The 19,315-nt window shown below is 43.2% G+C and overlaps 1 protein-coding gene across 2 annotated transcripts in view; it reads right to left on the bottom strand.

Annotated features, from left to right (window-relative positions):
- Positions 1-19,315, bottom strand: part of SAMSN1 (SAM domain, SH3 domain and nuclear localization signals 1) — a 417,718-nt gene that overhangs the window by 44,252 nt on the left and 354,151 nt on the right. Inside the window, exon 1 of one of the 2 annotated variants that reach the window (XM_090060072.1) lies at positions 1,313-1,444. The exons of the other annotated variant lie outside the window; for it this stretch is intronic. Within the exon in view, the coding sequence (XP_089916198.1) occupies positions 1,313-1,369 (57 nt within the window). The 5' untranslated portion in view covers positions 1,370-1,444. Of the gene's footprint in view, positions 1-1,312; positions 1,445-19,315 lie in introns of those variants that run through there. 2 annotated transcript variants of the gene reach the window in all.

The following is a 19,315-nucleotide window of genomic DNA, read 5'->3' on the forward strand; positions in this document are numbered from 1 at the left end:
ATTTAATGCCACTGTGTGTATTGATGAATGTTTCTTGCAAATTTTGCCTTGAAATCTTGAAGTCAATGGGGAAATTTATGTAGAAAGGGAGCATTCCACATGAGGAAAGGTGGAAGTCTGGCCTTTATTGAATGTATCATAGAGGAAAAAACGAAAATAATCCACAAATAAAAAGAAAACTATTTTCTTATGCTCATTCCTTACTTTAACTACAGTATTTCATTTACTTTAAATTAGCTAGTCATTATCATAACTCACTGTCTACAAAAGGCAGCATGATAATGTAACAGTATCAAGTATATGCAATAGAAACAAAATGAAACATTAGCAGAAAAAAAGCCACCAGCAAAACCTATTCTGGAATTCATTGAAATCCATGGGAAAACCTTCCACTAACTGTAATAGTCAATGAACTGCACTTTGAAATTGGGGATGTCATAAACAAAAGCCAACACTGATGGAAACAAAAAATGCTTCTGATAAACAAATGCCTTCAATAATTGCACTGCCCCTACAACTTAACCACAAAACTGAAAGCAGTAATGGGCTGGAGGCAGCCCTCTGGACCTCTAGTGAAAAGTCTAGAACCAATGCATTACAACTAAAGATGGATATGTAGGACTCTCTCTCATCTCTGCCAGTACTAAGGGTTCCAATACAGTACTGCTGGAGGTCATTATGTACCCAGTGGCAGGCATGGCAGATATATTTACATGGTGGGACACTGTCTTCCCAGTGCCTTTACTCTCCCTCCTCTAATTTCAGATTATAGCACTATGTGGCTACTACCACTTTACTCATCATATTTCTTTCAGAATAAAAGTATAAGCATTTCCACCAAAATGCAACCTCCAACCTTATGGAAAACATTATTTTGTTTAAGTGGACAAAAATAGCCCTTCAATGTTCTTCTCGCAAATGATTGTTATATTCTTGGCTTATCCCAGGCTAAAAGTAGCGGTGACTTTTGTGAGAGTTATTGTTCAAATGCTAACAACATAGCAGGAAGCAAACATTAGCAGCAGGGCTCTTTTAAACAGAGATTTCCAAAGTTGTTACCTTTCAAATGGGAATGGCAATTTCATAACTAGGATTCCCTAACTGGATCACTAGATTGAATGTTTGTTGAGCATAAGGCTGTCTTACAGCACTAGTTATCAGATTTTCCAATTACATATTTTCACAGATGCTACAAAACCTTCAAACCTTTACCACTGTCCTGTGACTAATGCAGAATCCTTAAAACACTTGTTTTGCAAACCGTGAATTATTTCTTTTATGAGTAATGATTGTTATATAACGGTTTTCTTACCTTTGGCTTTTGACTTTTCTCCTTTTCCGACACATTGGAAGGCTTTCTCTTCAACATTTTAAATTCAGATTTATCCAGATTATGTGCAGCTGACTTGAACCAAACAAAATGTAACAATGCAAGCTATAAAGGTTGCACATGAGATAACTGGTACTTCCTTATTCTGGTCAGGATATGACTTCATTCAGTTCTTGTAGACTGGGTTGAAATGTTACTTTGGAGAGGGAGGGGTGATGTGACAGGGGAGAGTGAGCATGCATAAGGCAGCATCAGGTGTAGGAATGCATACAGAGCCAGAAGTCAGGGACTTTTGAGTTCTGTTCTGCTTTCTGTCCAAGACAGACATTTGTAATTCTTTGCACAACACAAAAGGACCCTAATTCCATGCTTCTCTCAGACTTTCAACTGCAATGTATTCATGTACATAGACAATACAGAAACAACTCCACTGTTGCTTTTTGCTTACAGTGGCATTATTTCCAAGCAGAACTGCATAGTAACAGTGTGTGGCTTAGCTGTTTTGACTTCTCCTTCTTTCCTGCTTATGCACATGTCTCTGTCTTGGAAAGTTCTCTACTTTGAAAGCTGCAGAAAAGGGAAAGGGAGCTGCTCCTAGGGAGAAAAATATTCCACAGCCACCCTTGCCCTTTGCATGGTGGAACACTTTAACCTTTCTCTACAGGATCTAGACTTGCTAAGACAGCACTTTCAAGTCCTTAGTTTTGTTTCCCAAAAGCACCATCATCGATTCTGTGAAATAGAAAGCAGTGGACTAAGCAAAACAGACAAATACTAAAAAAATTCAAGAGAGAGCAATGTGCGGATACAGAGAGAAGTTTTAAGTCCTTTACATTTCCTTTAAACACAGCCAAAAGGCGGAAAGAAGAGATGAGCTATTAGGCATCCAAACCAGCACATTTCATTTTAAACTTCTGTGTTTTCACTTTGTTTAACATAATCTCCCCAGAACTATCTCATGGCCCAGAAACCCAGAGGCTCAAGTACAAGGAGAGATGATTGCACTCTGACTCATTGCCCAATAAATTATGAAGACAGGAAACTATGCATAATTCTGCTGGCTTCTGGATGAAAGATGGAAGAGTAACCAGCAGTTTGAGCAAAACTCTTTTGGACCTCAGGTTCAGTAGGATCCAATGTGAACTTTATTGCTACACATGAATAAAGTGAATTGCTGAGTTGTTCAAAAAGGCGACACATATTGATATAACAAGATATCAAATATCTGGTCAATTTTGAAGTTTTCTTGGTCAAATGAAGATTCACAAAATCTTATGAGTCCATATGCAATGTGCAGAACTTAGCAACTTTACATTGCTTAATTTCTGCATGTCATTGCTTTAATACTATTTGAGCCAACCTGACTTTTTGAGAAAGTTAAAAAGCAACAAACCATATAAATTGAAGTGGAGGAGAAAGTTTGTTCAAATTCAGTGGGTGTGTCTATACATTCAATTACAGTGTATGAATTAACTGGTGCTTTTTGCCTTGGAGTTTATTGCTTCCAGGCATGCTGTTTGAACATGTGCCTGGAAGCAATTAACTCTGGAGTAATAAACTCTGCAGTTTATTCATGCACAGCATGTGGAGCTGGGGTAGAGAAGCCCCAACTGGCAAAGGGCTCCAGGGGTCAGCCTGTTAGCCCAGAGCTGCTCTCCCTGGCTCAGCATGTGGTTGAGGGGCTAGGTGGGACACAAGTGAGTTTCAGGCAGCGCTAGCCAGCAGGTAGCCCCTGCACTGAAGCACCTGCAAGCCCTAGCCAGCTTGGCAGCATCTATACATGCACTGATGTGGAGTTTTTTACTCTGCAGAGTAAATTAGTTTACTCCAGTCTAATAGTGGTGCACATGTAGACACTGAAACATTTACTGTGTAGAGAATTAGTCTATTGTGCAGTAAGAGTGCTTATACACGTGATCCAGGGGTGGTGGTGTTGCTTTAATTAGAACAGCTATGAGAGCCACTCTAATTAAAGTGCCCAGAGCATCTTGTATATCAGCGTCCCCACACTGAAAAATGGCAGTGGGAGCTTTTTGACTACAGCTTGTTCAATAAGCTTTAGTTAAAGCACCCCCACTGCCATTTTTCAGTGAGGGAACACTGATAGACGGGACTCTGGAGTCTGCTGGAGCACGGTACTTACCATACTCCAGGAAACTCAATTCACTGAGTCTAGTCTGATGTGCTATAATTACAGCGCGTCAGAGCAGCCTCGCTGCTTGTGTATAGGCACCCTAAACATCTCATGTAGACAAGCCCAATGAGTGCTGCAGGGCACTAATGTGCCTGCTCCTATAAGAGCAGAAACTGCCTGGGGAGAGGGTCCTAAGAGCCACACAGAAGCCCACAGGTGCAGATTACTGTGGCAACAGGCCAATGAGTAAATTAACCTGCACCTGCACCCAGTCAGCTGACTGGGAGAGGCAGGGGCCTGGGCAAATATAAACCCCAGGGCTGGGAGTAGAAGGGGAGTTCTCTGTTAGCAGCTGAGGGGAAAGGAGCTCTTGAAGAAGAAGCTTACAGAGAGGCTTGCCTGCGTGTTCTTCCCCGGGTAGGAATAAGGGGTTCCAGGAGCTCACCCGATACTCTGGCTCATAAGGCACTTAGTGCTGGGGGAAGCTTGAGGGTTTAAAGGGACAGAGCACACTTGGATCCGCTTATATTATGTTAGAGCCCAAGGGCTTAGATTTTAGTTGCTGTTTGACCGGAGGATCGGGCTGAGGCTATTGAGGAAGGAGGAGGCCTCATTGGGGGTGTCCATGACAGTGCAGAGAGCCCAGTGCCAGAGAAGGGTGCAGAGACAGGGCTGCAGAGAACCCAGTAAGGAAAAGGGACTGAGTTATAACAAGGCCCAGGAGAGATGGCATCAATACCTTCTGCAAGTCCTCGGACGTGGTAAAGGGGTGGCTTGAAGCCACGCATCTAGCCCATAAGGCTGAGGGTGTCCCATGAGCCATCCATTCTGAAGCAGGATGCCAAGGGGCCTAAGAACCTACAAGGTTCAGTGGGATTCAGCAAGACCATGTCCAGACAATAAGATCAAGGGCAGCCTCACTATATTAAAAGTACTAGCCTCCCTATATTAAAAATGGCAGGTGAGAAAGAGGGTGCCTGTTGGACAACATTGGCACAGTCAAGGAGCGCTAGGGGTATTGCAGCCATCCCTGGGGACCCCATCCCATGACAGTACATGGCTTTCATTTTACAGACTGTTTGTGCAACGTACTAATGAAAGTACTTTTAACTTTTTTTGTGGTTGCATGAATGAAAAGATAAATTAGATACAAGTGAATACTTTAGTTACTGAAATGTCCTCATTCCTCCTATGTAACATTTAAGAAAAGAAACTCTGATACAACTTGTCAGATGAGTTCCCACTTCACTTAGTTATTTTATTTATGTTGATTTGAGGAGGTAATGTCAATTTCTAAGGGGTAGTATACATTTAGTGATTGGCAATGAAAGATTATATAGTAATGATGAAACTAGAAGGCGGTATTAGGAGTTCCTTTCCAGATATTTGAAAAGTATTTAAAAGATATAGAATTTCTGTAAGGACAGTGCATTAACGTTCTTGTGTGTTAGCAGGACTCCAGTTAAACGCATGTTCAGATGTATCTCTTTAAAAAAGACTTGCATTACAGATTTTAACAGGAGTTGCTCCCACTTAATCAGACCTGAACTTGTCCTTTATCCTTCTGCTTTTGTCAAAAATAAAGGGCTCTGAAGGGTAAATCCTTGTGTATCTGATAATAACATCTGAACATTTAGATAGCAGAACCAAAAAATGAAGACAATAAACTATATAAGTATTGACTACACCCCAGGAGTACAGGAATTATATATTTAGATACAGAACAGTGAATATTCTGTAACAATTAACCTGAGTATTTATCTATAAAAGTGTTTTATACTGCATTTCTCTTTAATCTTTTAAAAGGTATGCAAACTTTAGGATTAAATCAGACTGGACTGATCATTAAACTGTGATTTCCTGTCTTTGCCCACTGTTAAAATCATCATGATTAATAAAATGGGCACTCATCTGAAGAGTAATATATGAGCTTCCTTTCCCTAGAATATTTATTGTTAAACAGGAAGAAAGAGGCCATTTCAAGAGATATAGTACCCACCCATATCTATTTCCTTTCTTCATCTACACATCGGAAAAATTATAGCAGCTTGAAGGCTGACCTGATTATGTTCTTGTCCTTGGAAGGTTGACCCACACACTAGTAGTTGAAAATACCAAAGGGAAAAATATTAAACAAAGATAACATTAAACATACTTAATTTACCAATAATTTTAAAAAAGGCTTCATCTGAAATTAGAAATAAAGGGAGTAAAATAGTCCCTTTTTAATTTAATAGCCCTCCTTTTTAATTTCAATTGGCATATAAGTTAAGGATGAATACCCCAAAGCCCCAGTGCACTTACACTCAATTGCCTGTTTTGGAGCTGAACACTGGTACTTGCATCGCCCTCTTTCCTTTCGATTGTGTAATTGCCAACAGGGCTTGATTCAAAACCAAGCGAAGTCATTTGAAGGTTTGCACATGCTTTTACTGATGTTTTGATCAGACCCTCATTCCTGAAATACTAAGGCAGCACAACCCTCATCTCAGAAACTTCTTGAAGGAAAATGATGTGGCCCATGGAAATTACTAAGGAAAACCCCACCCAAATAGCTCTCTCTTTGATTTATAAGGGGTAACATGCAACAAAGTTACTAGTGTTCATATTATATTTATTTTATAAAAGGGACTAGATTGAGACCCTAGAAACTGAAGCCTTCTTTTTGTCTATCCAATGCTTAGATCATGGGCAGAAATACCATAAGATTCCTCTAGCTACTCCATCACTATACCTTGACACTAAACTGGAGAGACCATTTCCAGGAGTGAAAAGAAGATGCATTCATTCTCTTGGCACTTGGTTTCTTCATTAAGTCTAGCAACTAAGGTGTTATTTACAGCAAGGGGGTTTGTAATAAGGTCATCTGATAATGAGAAACTGAACTTGGACCGCCAACTCTTTTTCCACAGATTATCAGATGTGAACAAGTAATTTTTAACTACTATTCTGGGCTGTGGTTTTGCCAGTGACTCAGGAGTGCTTACCAACTATATTCCTTTCTTATGCAGTTTCGCTATGTTTCATTTTTTCTTAAATAAAATGAGGATCATTTCTGTAGACAAGAAGGAATCTCTCTATTAGCCTCTGCTTTTATGGTCATGTGTCTTCCTCGGACATCCTGACTTGCCTGGGTATCCATAATTGCAGTCCCTTGCAGTCGAGGATGATTGTCTTTCACGATTGCCTTATACCATGGGTATTACAGGTATCTTAGAACAGTAAATGGAACTGAGTGAATAACTTGCAGTGAATAAGTTACTCAACACATTTAGTCTTTATTACCTTAAGGAATGTTAAAGAGTGGATCTCTATTTCTTCAAATGTATTAATTATGTGCCACATCATAGTTGGAAACTTCTATTTCATGGCATAAAAAAGCCAGCCACAGTGGCAGTCATTGATCTTGGGCAGCCTAGATACTGTTCACTTGATGTACCTGCTGGGACTAAGAATCCTCAATAGACAGGAAGAAAAGATGTGAGGTGGAAGTAAGATCTTGCCTAGACCCACAATCGCCCACAGAACGTGTCAGATGCATACAGCCACAAGCTGCACTCTTCCAGCTTCACTGGTTTTGAGTGAACACTGGCAATGCGTTTTCATATTTTTAAGTCCTCAAAGCTCCTAAAAATTCCAGTCACATTGCAAACAATTTTCCGTGAACGTTTGCTGCTTTAGTATGGAAAATCTGGGCTATAATGATTAGGTGTATTTGGCCACATCTGTCAGGGGTAGTTTTTCTGTTTACCAATTTGATGATTCTAACTTAAAACCAGGAGGAACAATATTTGAAAATTTTGACTTTTGCAATGCAGTGTGGCAACTGCAAAATCAAATCGCCGTAACAGTAAGCAACGAAAGACATTCAGTTATGATGAGCACAGAGCTATATTATGTTGCTGTTCCCTTATGCAGACTCCTGTGAACAGATTTCTAAAGTGGATGAAAAGGTCAGAAAGGCCCATCCTTTCTCATCTTTTTCAAATTCTTTGCTCTTCAGATTTTCACCACTAAGACTGACTAGCATATAATTGGTGCGACACAAGGCCTGTGCTGGATCTCAATAGAAATACCCATTGCAAACAGTAGTATGAGGAAAATAACTCAAATACCACTCTGCAAAGTCAGAATGTTGGCTTGTTATGTTCCCAAACTCTAGTACCCTAAGTGGATGTGACCTGTCAAGATCACATCTCAAACTTGGATCCTATGTAATGGCCCCTTGCATTAGTATTAGATGGCCACATGGAACATTTTATGTTGTATAAGATTAGAACAAGTACCGATACAATATTCTATAGAACATTATTTTTAACACAAAGATTCAAAGGAAGAATAGCTGAAGACTATCAAGAAACAAGCTTTCTTATTCTTTATAAATGCATGGACCACAATCATTAACTCTTTCTTTAAGTCTATGCATTCATGCTGGAAAACCCAAAGTCAATGGGTTTTCCAATAGTAGAGTTACTGACTGATCCAAATTTCTATGTAATAATTTCCGAAGGATGAATGTATGTCACTGGTGGTTTTCCTGTATAATTATTGTAATCAGAACATTGCTTACTGTGTGTGGTATATAACATAAATGAGTCTGCTAGAAGATGCTCGTGTAGTATTAGGCTTAGTTATTGTGGTGGCAGAACTTCCACAGACAGATGCATTTAAAAAAGCTAGCATGCAAACCGTTCATGACTAGGACATCTCATCTGAATATATTAAGGAGTAAAGGGATTGTGAGGAGCTAGGGCAGTTTTTCATTCAGGTAATTTGCAGGATTATACACAAGTTGTTTTGAATATATTAATTATAACTTGTCTTTAGTAGTAAAGAATTGCTGCTGCACTGCACATCTATTTAGGAAACCCCAAAAGCAAATATGATATAGCTTTTTTATTTTTTTAACAGAAAATCTAATAATATCTTTTACAGTTGTTCTGTGTTAATCTAATGCACATGGCATGCTTCATCCTGCATTTTGAGAAACAGTTTAAGACGAGCAAAAGTATGCAAAAACTGTGAAAGGGGATTTTTCAAGGTATGTGCATGATGCAGTTGGTCTGGCTATCTCTGATTAGAATCAAGATCAGCAGAAGTAAATTCTGATTAAATCTAATGCACAGCATGTTGTCAGGAAACTCTTTGTAGTTAAAGCCAATAAACATCTGCTGAATTTTTTTTCACTGTCAGGATGTCAAGTTGTTGGGCTATCATAGCATTAGAGTGACTATTTACACAGCAACCTGAAAAGTAATAATGGACAGTTCATTTGGTATTCACTTGCAGAACTTTAACTTCATGTTGCTTATATGAGGAAGGTAGCCTTCCTTCCACCCTGTACAGTGTCAGGTTGTGGGGAATCAAAATATGGACAGTGGCATTGTTAAGACTTACATTCCAAACAATCATATAGGTGTCCAAAAGAAACACACATATTGTCCAACATCAATGCTAGGTGTTTCAATCCTGGGAACATCTATACATGTCTGTATGGCACCTTTGGTGCTGTGCCGTCATTTAGTCCTTCCATAAGGAAAGACTAAATGATGGCGCAGTAACAGCCTGCACTGCACTGTACATACCACGCACAATTATTTTTAGTGGCTACATCACCATAGCAATGCATTATAATGAGGGAGTGCATTGCTACAGTGATGTAGCTGTGACACCTTGCTTTGTGACTGCTGACACTACATTGCTGTAGTGCATTGCTACAGAGATGTAGTGTCATATGTAGTTGTACCCACTATTTCATATTTTTTTCTTGCAAAAGAGGCTCTGTAACCCTGTATGGAAACAGTGTTGTCATATCATAGGTATAATAGTCAAAATTTAGGGTAATAACTTTTGAGTCATGCTAATGTATGGATCCAGTTAGCTTCAGTAAGAGTGTAAAGCAGGTTGGATTGTCTCTTTGGGCCTACGGAAACAGAAATAGGTCCTGAATGGAAGCCTTGGAGATGACCAAGGTCATAGAAGATATTTACTTGGAGATTTAGTTGGTTTGTGATTTTTTTGCGCCAAATTCCTTGAAGGGAAACAGGGGGACTTAGAATATTAACACTGGATCTGCATGTGGTCTGCTGTGGAAGAAATAGAAAGTTAGGGCAAAAATAAGATTTGTCCTTTAGGCATGTCCATGTAAGTATCATAAGGCCACAAATTGTCATGCCTGGCCTCAGGGGGACAATTGAAAGATAATTCAATTCTGTCTACCTTTTGAATACCTTAGGGGGTAGAGCAGTCATTCAGGAAGTAGAAGAAGTGGGTTTTAGCCCTTCTTAAACCTGAAAGCATTTAAATCTTCATCTCCAGGATTGAGCCCTATCCAATAGCTTAGACTATACAAGTCTAAGCTGGAGTACCCTTCACTCTTCCTACTGAGCTTGGACCATTTGTGAGACCATGAATGCAAGGAAGAGACTGCATCTGTACCCTAGTAGATAGAACACTCATCTGGGAAGGTGAGGGAGAGTGACTGGGTTCCAGCCCCCCCTTCTAGAATTACTTCTGGGTTTTTTTAACCTATCTAATACAAAATGCATAGGAAGATTTGAGACCAGGAACCAGAATCCTTCATTCCATCATTCTACCTAAAGGCCCTTGTCACTAGGCTATGGCATATCACTTCATCTTGCTTGCTCACCTTCTGTCCACATGATTTTTGCACTCTTGGCTGTAGAGTGGCTCAGCTTCAGTAAGATAAGTAGAAAGAGAAGAGGCAGTACTAACTACTAACTGTTCTGAAGCCTGGCACTTTCCTGGGAGATGGGAAATGTGGGTTTGAATCTCATCAGGATGAGGAAAGCCTAGGATCCAGGTTTTCCACTTTCAATGGGGCTGCTCCATCTGCAAAAGTTTTGGTGGCATCACCACTGGCCATTTTGAGTGAAAGTGACCAACATTTGCAATTTATAGTCAACTTAATGCGCATGGGCTTGGAAAATACATTTGGGACTTGGCTCTTCCAGGGACTTTGACTTCTATTTGCCTTGTATCTATACTACAACAGAGTTTAGGGAGGAGTCGGGCACCTGCTATGTGGTTTGTCTATGTTCTTTCTGCTGTCCTATCCTGCTATCTTTCTGACTCTCAGATAAACCACTAAAATGACTTTGAAGATCATCCAAACAAATGAAGCACCCTTGGACAGAGAGCTGGCTGGTGCCTGATGTGGCATTTTACATTAAACATGTACCGGGAAAAAGAATAGAGAGCTGTTGGAATAGGGACTAAATCCAAAGGTAAAATGTGAGTTGTCCACTTCCCACCCTATCTTTCCTCTCTTTCTCTCTCTTTTTCCATTCAAGAACCACAGCAACAAGAAGAGGTGATGAGCATGCTCTCATATACCAACCCACATGAATGTTCAGGTGATTAAGACCCTTTACAGGAAAGTAAGAGATAGCAGTTTCAATCCCTTCAAGCAGACACGGGAATTGAACCAAGACTCCAGTGACTTTACTTGTCTTTTTGTTCTGTCTTCATACTTAGGGTCAGTTTTGCTTGTAAAATTCTTTTCTCCTACATAATAAATCTTTTCTTTCTTCTGATTGCCTGTGGAAAAAGTGATCTCTAAATGAATGATATTCCAGGCTAGCCCATTCTATGAAAATATGGAACTAATATTTCTTTCACACCTCAAAGGGAAGCCACCTGGAGCTGGCTGCAGCAGCTGTGAGGTCTGGTATAAGGACAGTAAAGCTGGGTCTAGCACGGATAAAGAATTATCTCTAAAAAAACCCCTTGCTTTCTTCCTTGGGACTGGCAGTGGCACAGCAGGGAGAAACTCGGAGCTTTGGGATGTGTTTGGACAGGAATGAGTAGTGCCTTACCTGGGAGGAGATTTCCCAGGTTTTAGTGCCCATTCCAAGAACTGTTTATATATTATAGTCTATGATTATTTAAAATACACATGCATCCTTGGAGCAGGAAACAGAAGCAAACTCTTCCCCATGCCAGCTTATTTCCCTGTTAGCTAGTCTAGAGGGTCCTACTTCTTCCCAATTGCTCTTCTGGCCCAGTGAATTTTGTATTGTTTTCTTTTCAGTGGAAAAGAAACTCAATAGGAGAAATGACACATTTTAATTCCCTAGTATTTCTAGCAGCAAAGGCAATCTCATTGTAGTATGAGTTTGAATCCCCACAAGCAGATGATGAAATTCAGGTTAAGTCTTCCATGTCTTAGGCTCTCACTGATAGGCTGTTGGAAAAATAAGAAGCCCCTTCTCTTTCTGGCCCAATGACTCTTTTTAAATACCCTAAAATAAGCATGACACTTTCAAGGCAAAATCTGAGAGAACACATCCTGAAACACCCAGTACCTTGATGGTAATAATCTCAAGGGAGGTGGGCCAGTACAGATTTGAGTCCCCTCAGAAAGAAGTCAGCCTATATCTCCCATGTCATGGATAAGAGCTCCATCGCTAGGTTATTGGACAACAGGCGGAACTCTCCTCTCATGGGTTGAAGTTTTTTAATTAGTCTAGGCAAAATGCAACCATTTCAGTGTGGAAAAAATCAGAGAGCTCTCTCCTGAATTACCCTAATGTGTAAGTAGTTAGGTCATTTTCTCAAAGGAAGTGGTATGTATGGGTTTGAATCCAGACTCAAGGAAGGAATTAAACCTGCATCTCCCATACCATGGAGAAATGTATTTAAACTTAGGCTACTGGCCAAAAGGAACTTAGGTTATTGGCCAAAAGGAAGGACAAGGAAGAAATGGAGCCCACATCCCTTACCTTGCTAGAGAAACACTTTAACCACCAGGCTGCTCAACTGGGAGTTTCACCCCCTACCTCCTGTTGCAGGTGCTCTGCTTCCTATGAAATATGTAAATAATTAAATAGGAAAAAACTAAAATCCTGGCTTTGGGCTGTAGGGGACTTACCTTTTCATCTCTTTTTGATGCATGTGCTCCATTTGACAGCAATACTTATGTAACTGTTCAAGCAGAGAGTAGAATTCAGGCCCTATGCTTTCCCACAGGGTTATTTTAACCACCCCTATAGAGGCATACTTACATAGATGCACCTGCAGGCACATACTTTCAGCAAATGAATATTTAATTGCATACACAGTGGAATATTTTCAGCAGGAAATACTGGGAAGAATTGGAATAACCTATAACCTGGTAGGAAGGGCTACAGAGTAGTATCTTCAGAAAGACTGGTTATGTGGGTTGACAGACTTCGGGCAGAAAAAATAATTGAACTTAAAAAAGGAATTGAATCTGACTTTCCCACATCCTGGATGAAAGGTAGGGCTTAAAGCACATTCCCTATTCCAACTCTGGCCTGTTTGCTAAAGTATACTACTAGTGTCTCCCTAATACTAAGAGAATTGGATTAATTCCTCTTGTTTACTTATGATAATGTCAGTAGAAAACATAGTGGAGCACTTAAAAATCAAAAGCGTAATCAGCCTCATAACATTGTTTTCTACAAGATTGGGGATAGGATGTAATGATCTTTTTTTTTTTCCCTTTTAAAAATATTAACACAATGATCTTGTGGACTGTATCTTTTAGAACACTATTCCCCACTTTAATTTTTACCAAATTTAAAACAAAGGCTCAGCAACCAAAATGGATTCATAATAGAATGCAAAAATGTCTTTATATACTTGACCTTAGAAAAACTGTTTTATCTGTTAATAGTAATTACTGGCAAGGTTAATAGGTACTGAGTGTAATGGACATTTTTGGAAAGAAGGACAACATTTTATCTTTCTACAGAATTTCCAATATAGCTTTTGAGCATGGTCCAGGTTTCAATCCAGCGCTAAGAAGTTGAAGTTCACTGTGAAGAGCTAAGGCACTTATGAAGAAACATTCACTGATATATAAGGGTGTTTATTTTCTAGGCAACTTGCATCATACTGCTGCTGTAATTCTTTGTAGGGTATCTTCAATATTTTGAAAAAAGATATGGGCAAAAATACCCCCATCTTCTGAAGGTACTCAAGTTGCAAAAATTTTTCTTCAAGCAAATGAGTGCCAGTAACCCAAACCATAGAAAAAAATCATTATATATTTATTTTCTGAATTAGCTAAGAGTTCATCCCTGACACTGTAGTCAGACATTCTATTTTGGTTCATACTTTAAGTTATTTTTTCTCATGAGAAATTAGATTTAATTTATAATTCATCAGCCACCTCCTTAACATCAGTCAGGACACTTGTGAATCCCTTATCAGAAGGAGAGTTTAGAAGGAAATGCTTTGAGGCTTTTAGCTGATACAGTTTGCTCAATATGGACTTTAACTTCTGAAGCAATTTACTTGCAATGATGATTTCAAAAAGCATATAATGCTTATAAGTATCTCACTGCATAAAAATTAATAGTGGCAGATTTTGTGAGCTGGAGATTCAGCGCCACTTTGAGTTTTGGTTCTGGTGGGTACCTAAGATGTGAATATAAGCGTATCACCATACATGAATCACATCAACTGAGCTTCCTCATCTTGTTTCTTGTAAGGATTCTGGAAACAGGTTGGTCATAGGTTGTTGATGCATATCCCACTGCTACACCAAAGTAACAGAAAGGTATAAACATGTTGAACTACACTGAAAAATACCACAGCTTCAATACCACAATTCATGGCCTTATTGAGAAGGAAATTAAAAGAATGTACATTGCATGGGACAAAATATTCTCTTCTGAATTCTGCTGTTTGCCTTTCATATTTGCCCTATTACTTTAGCTTTGACCTCTCATATTACTGAGAGATCCCCATTTTTACCTGTTCACAGACAGCTCCCATCCCTTTCAATACCAATACATCTGTTGCATACAAAAATCCAACAAAACACTCCTTGATCAAAAACACTGATCTCTCTTGCCTAAGTTGCTTCTTCTACAGACACAAATCTAATAATCATTGTCATCTGCTTTTGTTCAGTAATGGATACAGTAAGGAATAATACATAAAGCCTGGCACCTCTCAAGGCTGATTTCTCTCTCGCATTCCCTGAATTTGAATAGTTTTATTTTAGAGTTATACAAAAGTCAAGAGGTTATCTAGTCCAATCCCCTCCTTAGACAGGACTATATGTACATAAACAATCTTAGGCAAGTATTTATCTGACCTGCACTTAAAAAGTTGCAATGATGGAAACCCTACAACCTCTCTAGGTAACTGGTTTCAGGGCTTAATTTCCTTATACTGAACCTAAATTTCCCCTGATGTAATTTAAGACTGTTATTTTATGTTCTATCACCTGCAGCCATAAAGAAGAGTCTATCACCCTGTTTATAACCACCCACTTCCAACTTGAACAGTTATCAAATACCCCTTCAGTCTTTTCTTTTTCAGACTAACTAGAGTTAGAATCATAGAAAACTAGGAGGTCATCTAGTTCAACCCCTTGCTCAAAGCAAGACCAGCCCCAACTAGAGCACAGAAACAGGGCATGTCTACACATGATGCTACATCACCATAGCAACATATTACAGTGATGTAGTGTCCATGGGCAGAAACCGTGACGCTGGAGCTATGTCACTGTAGTGACAAGCTCCTCCATTATACCACATTATTACAGCGATGTTGTGCCTAAAAATAAACATGTTATTATGCTAAAGTGCAGTCAAATAGGCTACTGCACATTAGGCATCACCTAAGAAGCATGAGGTTGTGCTACTGTGCATTAGGACAACTGAATGGGCATTAATTTAGTACCTCACATTAGCGGTACTAAAAGTGCATTCATGCACATGTAGATGTGCCAAGCCTTCTCTTCTCTAGACTAAATAAACTCAGTTCCCTCAGCCCCTCTTCATAAGTCATGTGCCCCAGCTCCCTAACCATTTTGATTGTCCTCTGCTAGACTCTCTCCAACTTGTCCACATCCTTTCTGTAGTGGAGGGGCCTGAAACTGGACACAGTACTGCTGATGTGGCCTCACCAGTGCAGAATAGAGAGGAATAATCACTTTCCCTGATCTGTGGGCAACACTACTACCAATGCAGCTCAGTATGCAATTAGACTTCTTAGCAACAAGGGTACAGTTTTGACTCATATTTAGCTTATTGTCCAGTGCAACCCCTAGGTCCTTTTCTGCAGAGCTACTGCCTACCTAGTCAATCCTCAGCCTGTACCAGTGGGATTGTTCCATCTTAAGGCAGGACTTTTCACCTGTTCTTACTGAACCTCATGAGATTTTGTTTGGTCCAGTCTTCCATTTTATCTAGGTCTCTCTAAATACTAATCCTACCCTCCAGCATATCTACTACTTCCCCAGCTTGATGTCATCTGCAAACTTGCTGAGGGTGCATTGCATGCCGTCTTCTAGGTCATTGATGAAGATATTGAACAAAACTAGCTCCAGAACTGACCCTTGGGGCACTCCACTTGATACTGGCTGTCAACTAGATATTGAGCCATTGACTACTACCCTCCGATGATGATCCAGCCAATTTTCTATCCACCTTACAGTCCATTCATCCAACCCAGACTTCCTTAGTTTGCCTGTGAGAATGTTGTGGGAGACCATATCAAAAGCCTTGCTAAATTTAAGGTATACCACATCTGCTGGTCTCCCCTGCCTCCACAGGGCCAGCCATCTCATCATAGAAGGCAATCAGGTTGGTCAGGCATTACTTGCCCTTGGTTAATCCATGATGACTGTTCCTAATCACCTTATTCTCCTTCAAGAGCTTAGAAACGGATTTCTTGAGGATCTGCTGCATGATTTTTCTATCGACTATGGTGAGGCTGATTGGTCTGTAGTTCCCTGGATTCTCCTTTTTCTCTTTCTTAAATATGGGCATTATATTTGCCCTTTTCCAATCATCTGGGACCTCTGCTGATTGCCATGATTTTTCAAAGGTAATAGGCCAGTGGAGCTGCAATCACATTGGCCAACTCCCTCAGCACCCTTGGGTGTATCCCATCTGGCTCCATGGACTCGCATATGTCCAGCTTTTCTAAATAGTCCTTAACATGCTCTTTTGCCACATCTAGTTGCTCACCTCCTCCACAAACTTTACTGCCAGGAACTGACCTAGCTTGTGAAGACTGAGGTGAAAAATGCATTGAGTACTTCTGCCTTTTCTGTATGCTCTGTGACTAAGTTACCTCCCCATTCAGTAAGGGACCCACTTTCCCTGATCCTCCTCTTGTTACTGAAATACTTGCAGAAGCCTTCCTTGTTACCCTTCACATCCCTTGCCAGCTGCACCACCAACTGCACTTTGGCCTTCCTGTCTTCATCCCTGAATGCCCAAGTGTGAGGGGGCCAAGGCCCAAGAGGGTGAGGGGGCGAGGAACACCGGAGTTCCACATAACTTCTGGGGCCCGACCCGGAAGTTCGGCCAGGGGCTTAGCGCTTCCCGGAACTCGGACCGGGCCGGACCGGGACCGGCCCGGGAGAATAAAAGGAGCCCACCTACCCCAAGCAGGAGAAGACTGAAGCTCCAGCCGGAGCCTGCACCGGGAGCTGTGGAGCCGGGAGCCGCGGAGCCGGGAGCCACACGGCAGGAGCTGGCGGCGGCAGCGCAGGGAGCTGCGGAGCCGGGAGCTGTGGAGCCGGGAGGCACGCGGCAGGAGCCAGCGGCAGCAAAGCGGGGAGCCGCGGAGCTGGGAGCCACACGGCAGGAGCCGGCGGCGGCGGCGCGGGGAGCTGCGGAGCCCAGGACCGCACTGCAGGAGCCAGCGGGGCCAGGAGCTGTGGAGCCAGAGGCGGTAGCGACTCCAGACGACGAACCGGTAACAAGGGGGCCGGCGGCAGCCGCGCCGGAGGAGGCCGGAACGGGAGGTTCCGACGGAGGGACCCTTCTCCGGCGGCTGCAGGCAGTTTGGCCATGGAAGAAGACCCGCGGGCAGGGAGGTAAGCCTCGCAACCCCCCCCAGGTCTCGAGAGACAGTCAATAGGGGTAAGGACACCCCAGACCCATAGGAGCTAGCTGCACCTGGGTAGACCAGGTGCCGTAAGGACTCCTGAAGAGGGTCCGGCAGTGCGAGGGCGGTACCCCACTGCAGGACTAGGACACAGACAAGGGAGCCCCTGAAGGAGGCTAATCCCGGAGGACCGGGTGAGGGTGTAGGGGAGGAGGAGCCCTCAGGACCCCTGGACCTTGGAGAAGAGGTACCCCATCCGGACCGCCAGCTTCCCCGTACGGGTGAACCCCCATATTACATCAAGTCGTGGCAGGAGAGATCGGCGGAAGCAGGAACGGCCCGTCGCGTACCCCCTCCTCTCCAGGGGCCTTCCGGGGATAGGGGGACTCACGGCAGGTGACGCACCCCATCCCCTCACAACTGGTGCATTGGCCGGGAATCCAACCCAAGCCTGACACCAAGATCACCAGGGAACCATGGAACTCCCCACGGGCACCGATATGGCGCAACAGACGCTGCACCTAATAGCCCAGCTGCTACAGCAGCATCAACAGACTGCCTTAAGGCAGGTGAACTTGCAGGAGCATTTGCTCCAACAACAACAGGCTAGGGGAGGCCTGTATAGCGGGGAAATGAACGTCCCCCAAATGAACAAGGAGGACGATGTAGAGGCCTTCTTAGAGACTTTTGAGCGGGCGGCCCTGGCTGCAGGAGTAGATAAAACGAAGTGGGCCAACAGACTGGGAGTCTTGTTGATCAGCCCCGCGCAGGCGGCATACCGAGCCTTGACGCAGGCCGAGGCCGGGGACTATGACCGAGTAAAGGCTGAGATCTTACAGCGCTTAGAGATCACCCCGGAGAAGCACAGGCAGGCCTTCTGAGGGGTCAAGGCCAAGGGGGAGAGGACCCCCAAGATGTTATGGCACGGTCTCAAGGATGAGATGATGAAGTGGCTGAGGCCAGCGGTCGCCGCAAAGGAAGAAATCTGCGACCAGGTACTGTTAGAGCAGTTCCTGGCAGACTTGGACAAAGACACACAACACTGGGTGAGATGTCACGGCCCCACAACCTCCCTGCAGGCGCTGCAGCTAGCCGAACAGTATGCGGCGGCACAGGCAGGGCAACGCTCGAGCCGAGGGAAGCCGAGGCTGGAAGGCTCACCCCGCAAAGGGAAGGGAGGTAAGAGCGAGAAGGTCCCGGAGAGCAGGGTCGTTTGTTGTTTCCAGTGTGGTGGGAAAGGACATCTCGCTAGGTCCTGCCCGACCGATGCCGAGTACCCTGCTAGCAAAGGGGCCCCACTCCCAAGGGGGGCCAATAGAGAGCGGGAGTCCATCCGGGAGGAGCCGATGCAGTGCGGGGTCGGCGGCAGGGAAGATTCCCCTCCTAGACCCCTACCCCGAGTTAAGACCTGGGTAGGACAGCGGCCCCTCATGGCCGTAGTAGATACGGGGTGAGCACAGACACTGGTCCGCCCGTCGCTGGTCGAATGGAGGCGAGCACCTCGGTGCGCGGGAATCCACCTGGTTTGCCTGCACAACAAAAGAGCTTACTTCGAGCGGCGAATCCTCGAGGTCCGGCTCCAGGGAGTCTCCCGGCGCTTGCTCGTGGGATTGAGTGAAGACATCCTCCACCCCATGATTGTGGGGAGAGACTGGCCGGAGATTTATGAGGTACTGGCCACGCTCCGGCCACGCAAGAAATTAACGGAGGGCTTAGCCGGGGAAGAGACAGAGCAGCCCTGGCCGGGCGAGCTGGAAGGCCTGGCAAGCGGCTACCAGTTCCGTGAGGCCCAGGAGGAAGATGCGGAACTGCGACCCTTCCGCGAGGAAGCCCTCAATCTCCACCGGCAGCCGGTAAGCCCCACTGCGGATCGGGGACAGGGCCCCCGGGTCGAGCTCAGGCGGGGTTTACTGTACTGAATTAAACCCGATCCCCAGACAGGGAGGGAGGTGGAACAACTCTTAATTCCCCGCAGATACCGGGCACCCCTATTACGGTTAGCCCACGGG

The sequence above is a fragment of the Crocodylus siamensis genome, chromosome 1 (genome assembly GCF_052110815.1).
Source record: "Crocodylus siamensis isolate JL-2025a chromosome 1, ASM5211081v1, whole genome shotgun sequence".
NCBI classification, from domain to species: Eukaryota; Metazoa; Chordata; order Crocodylia; family Crocodylidae; genus Crocodylus; species Crocodylus siamensis.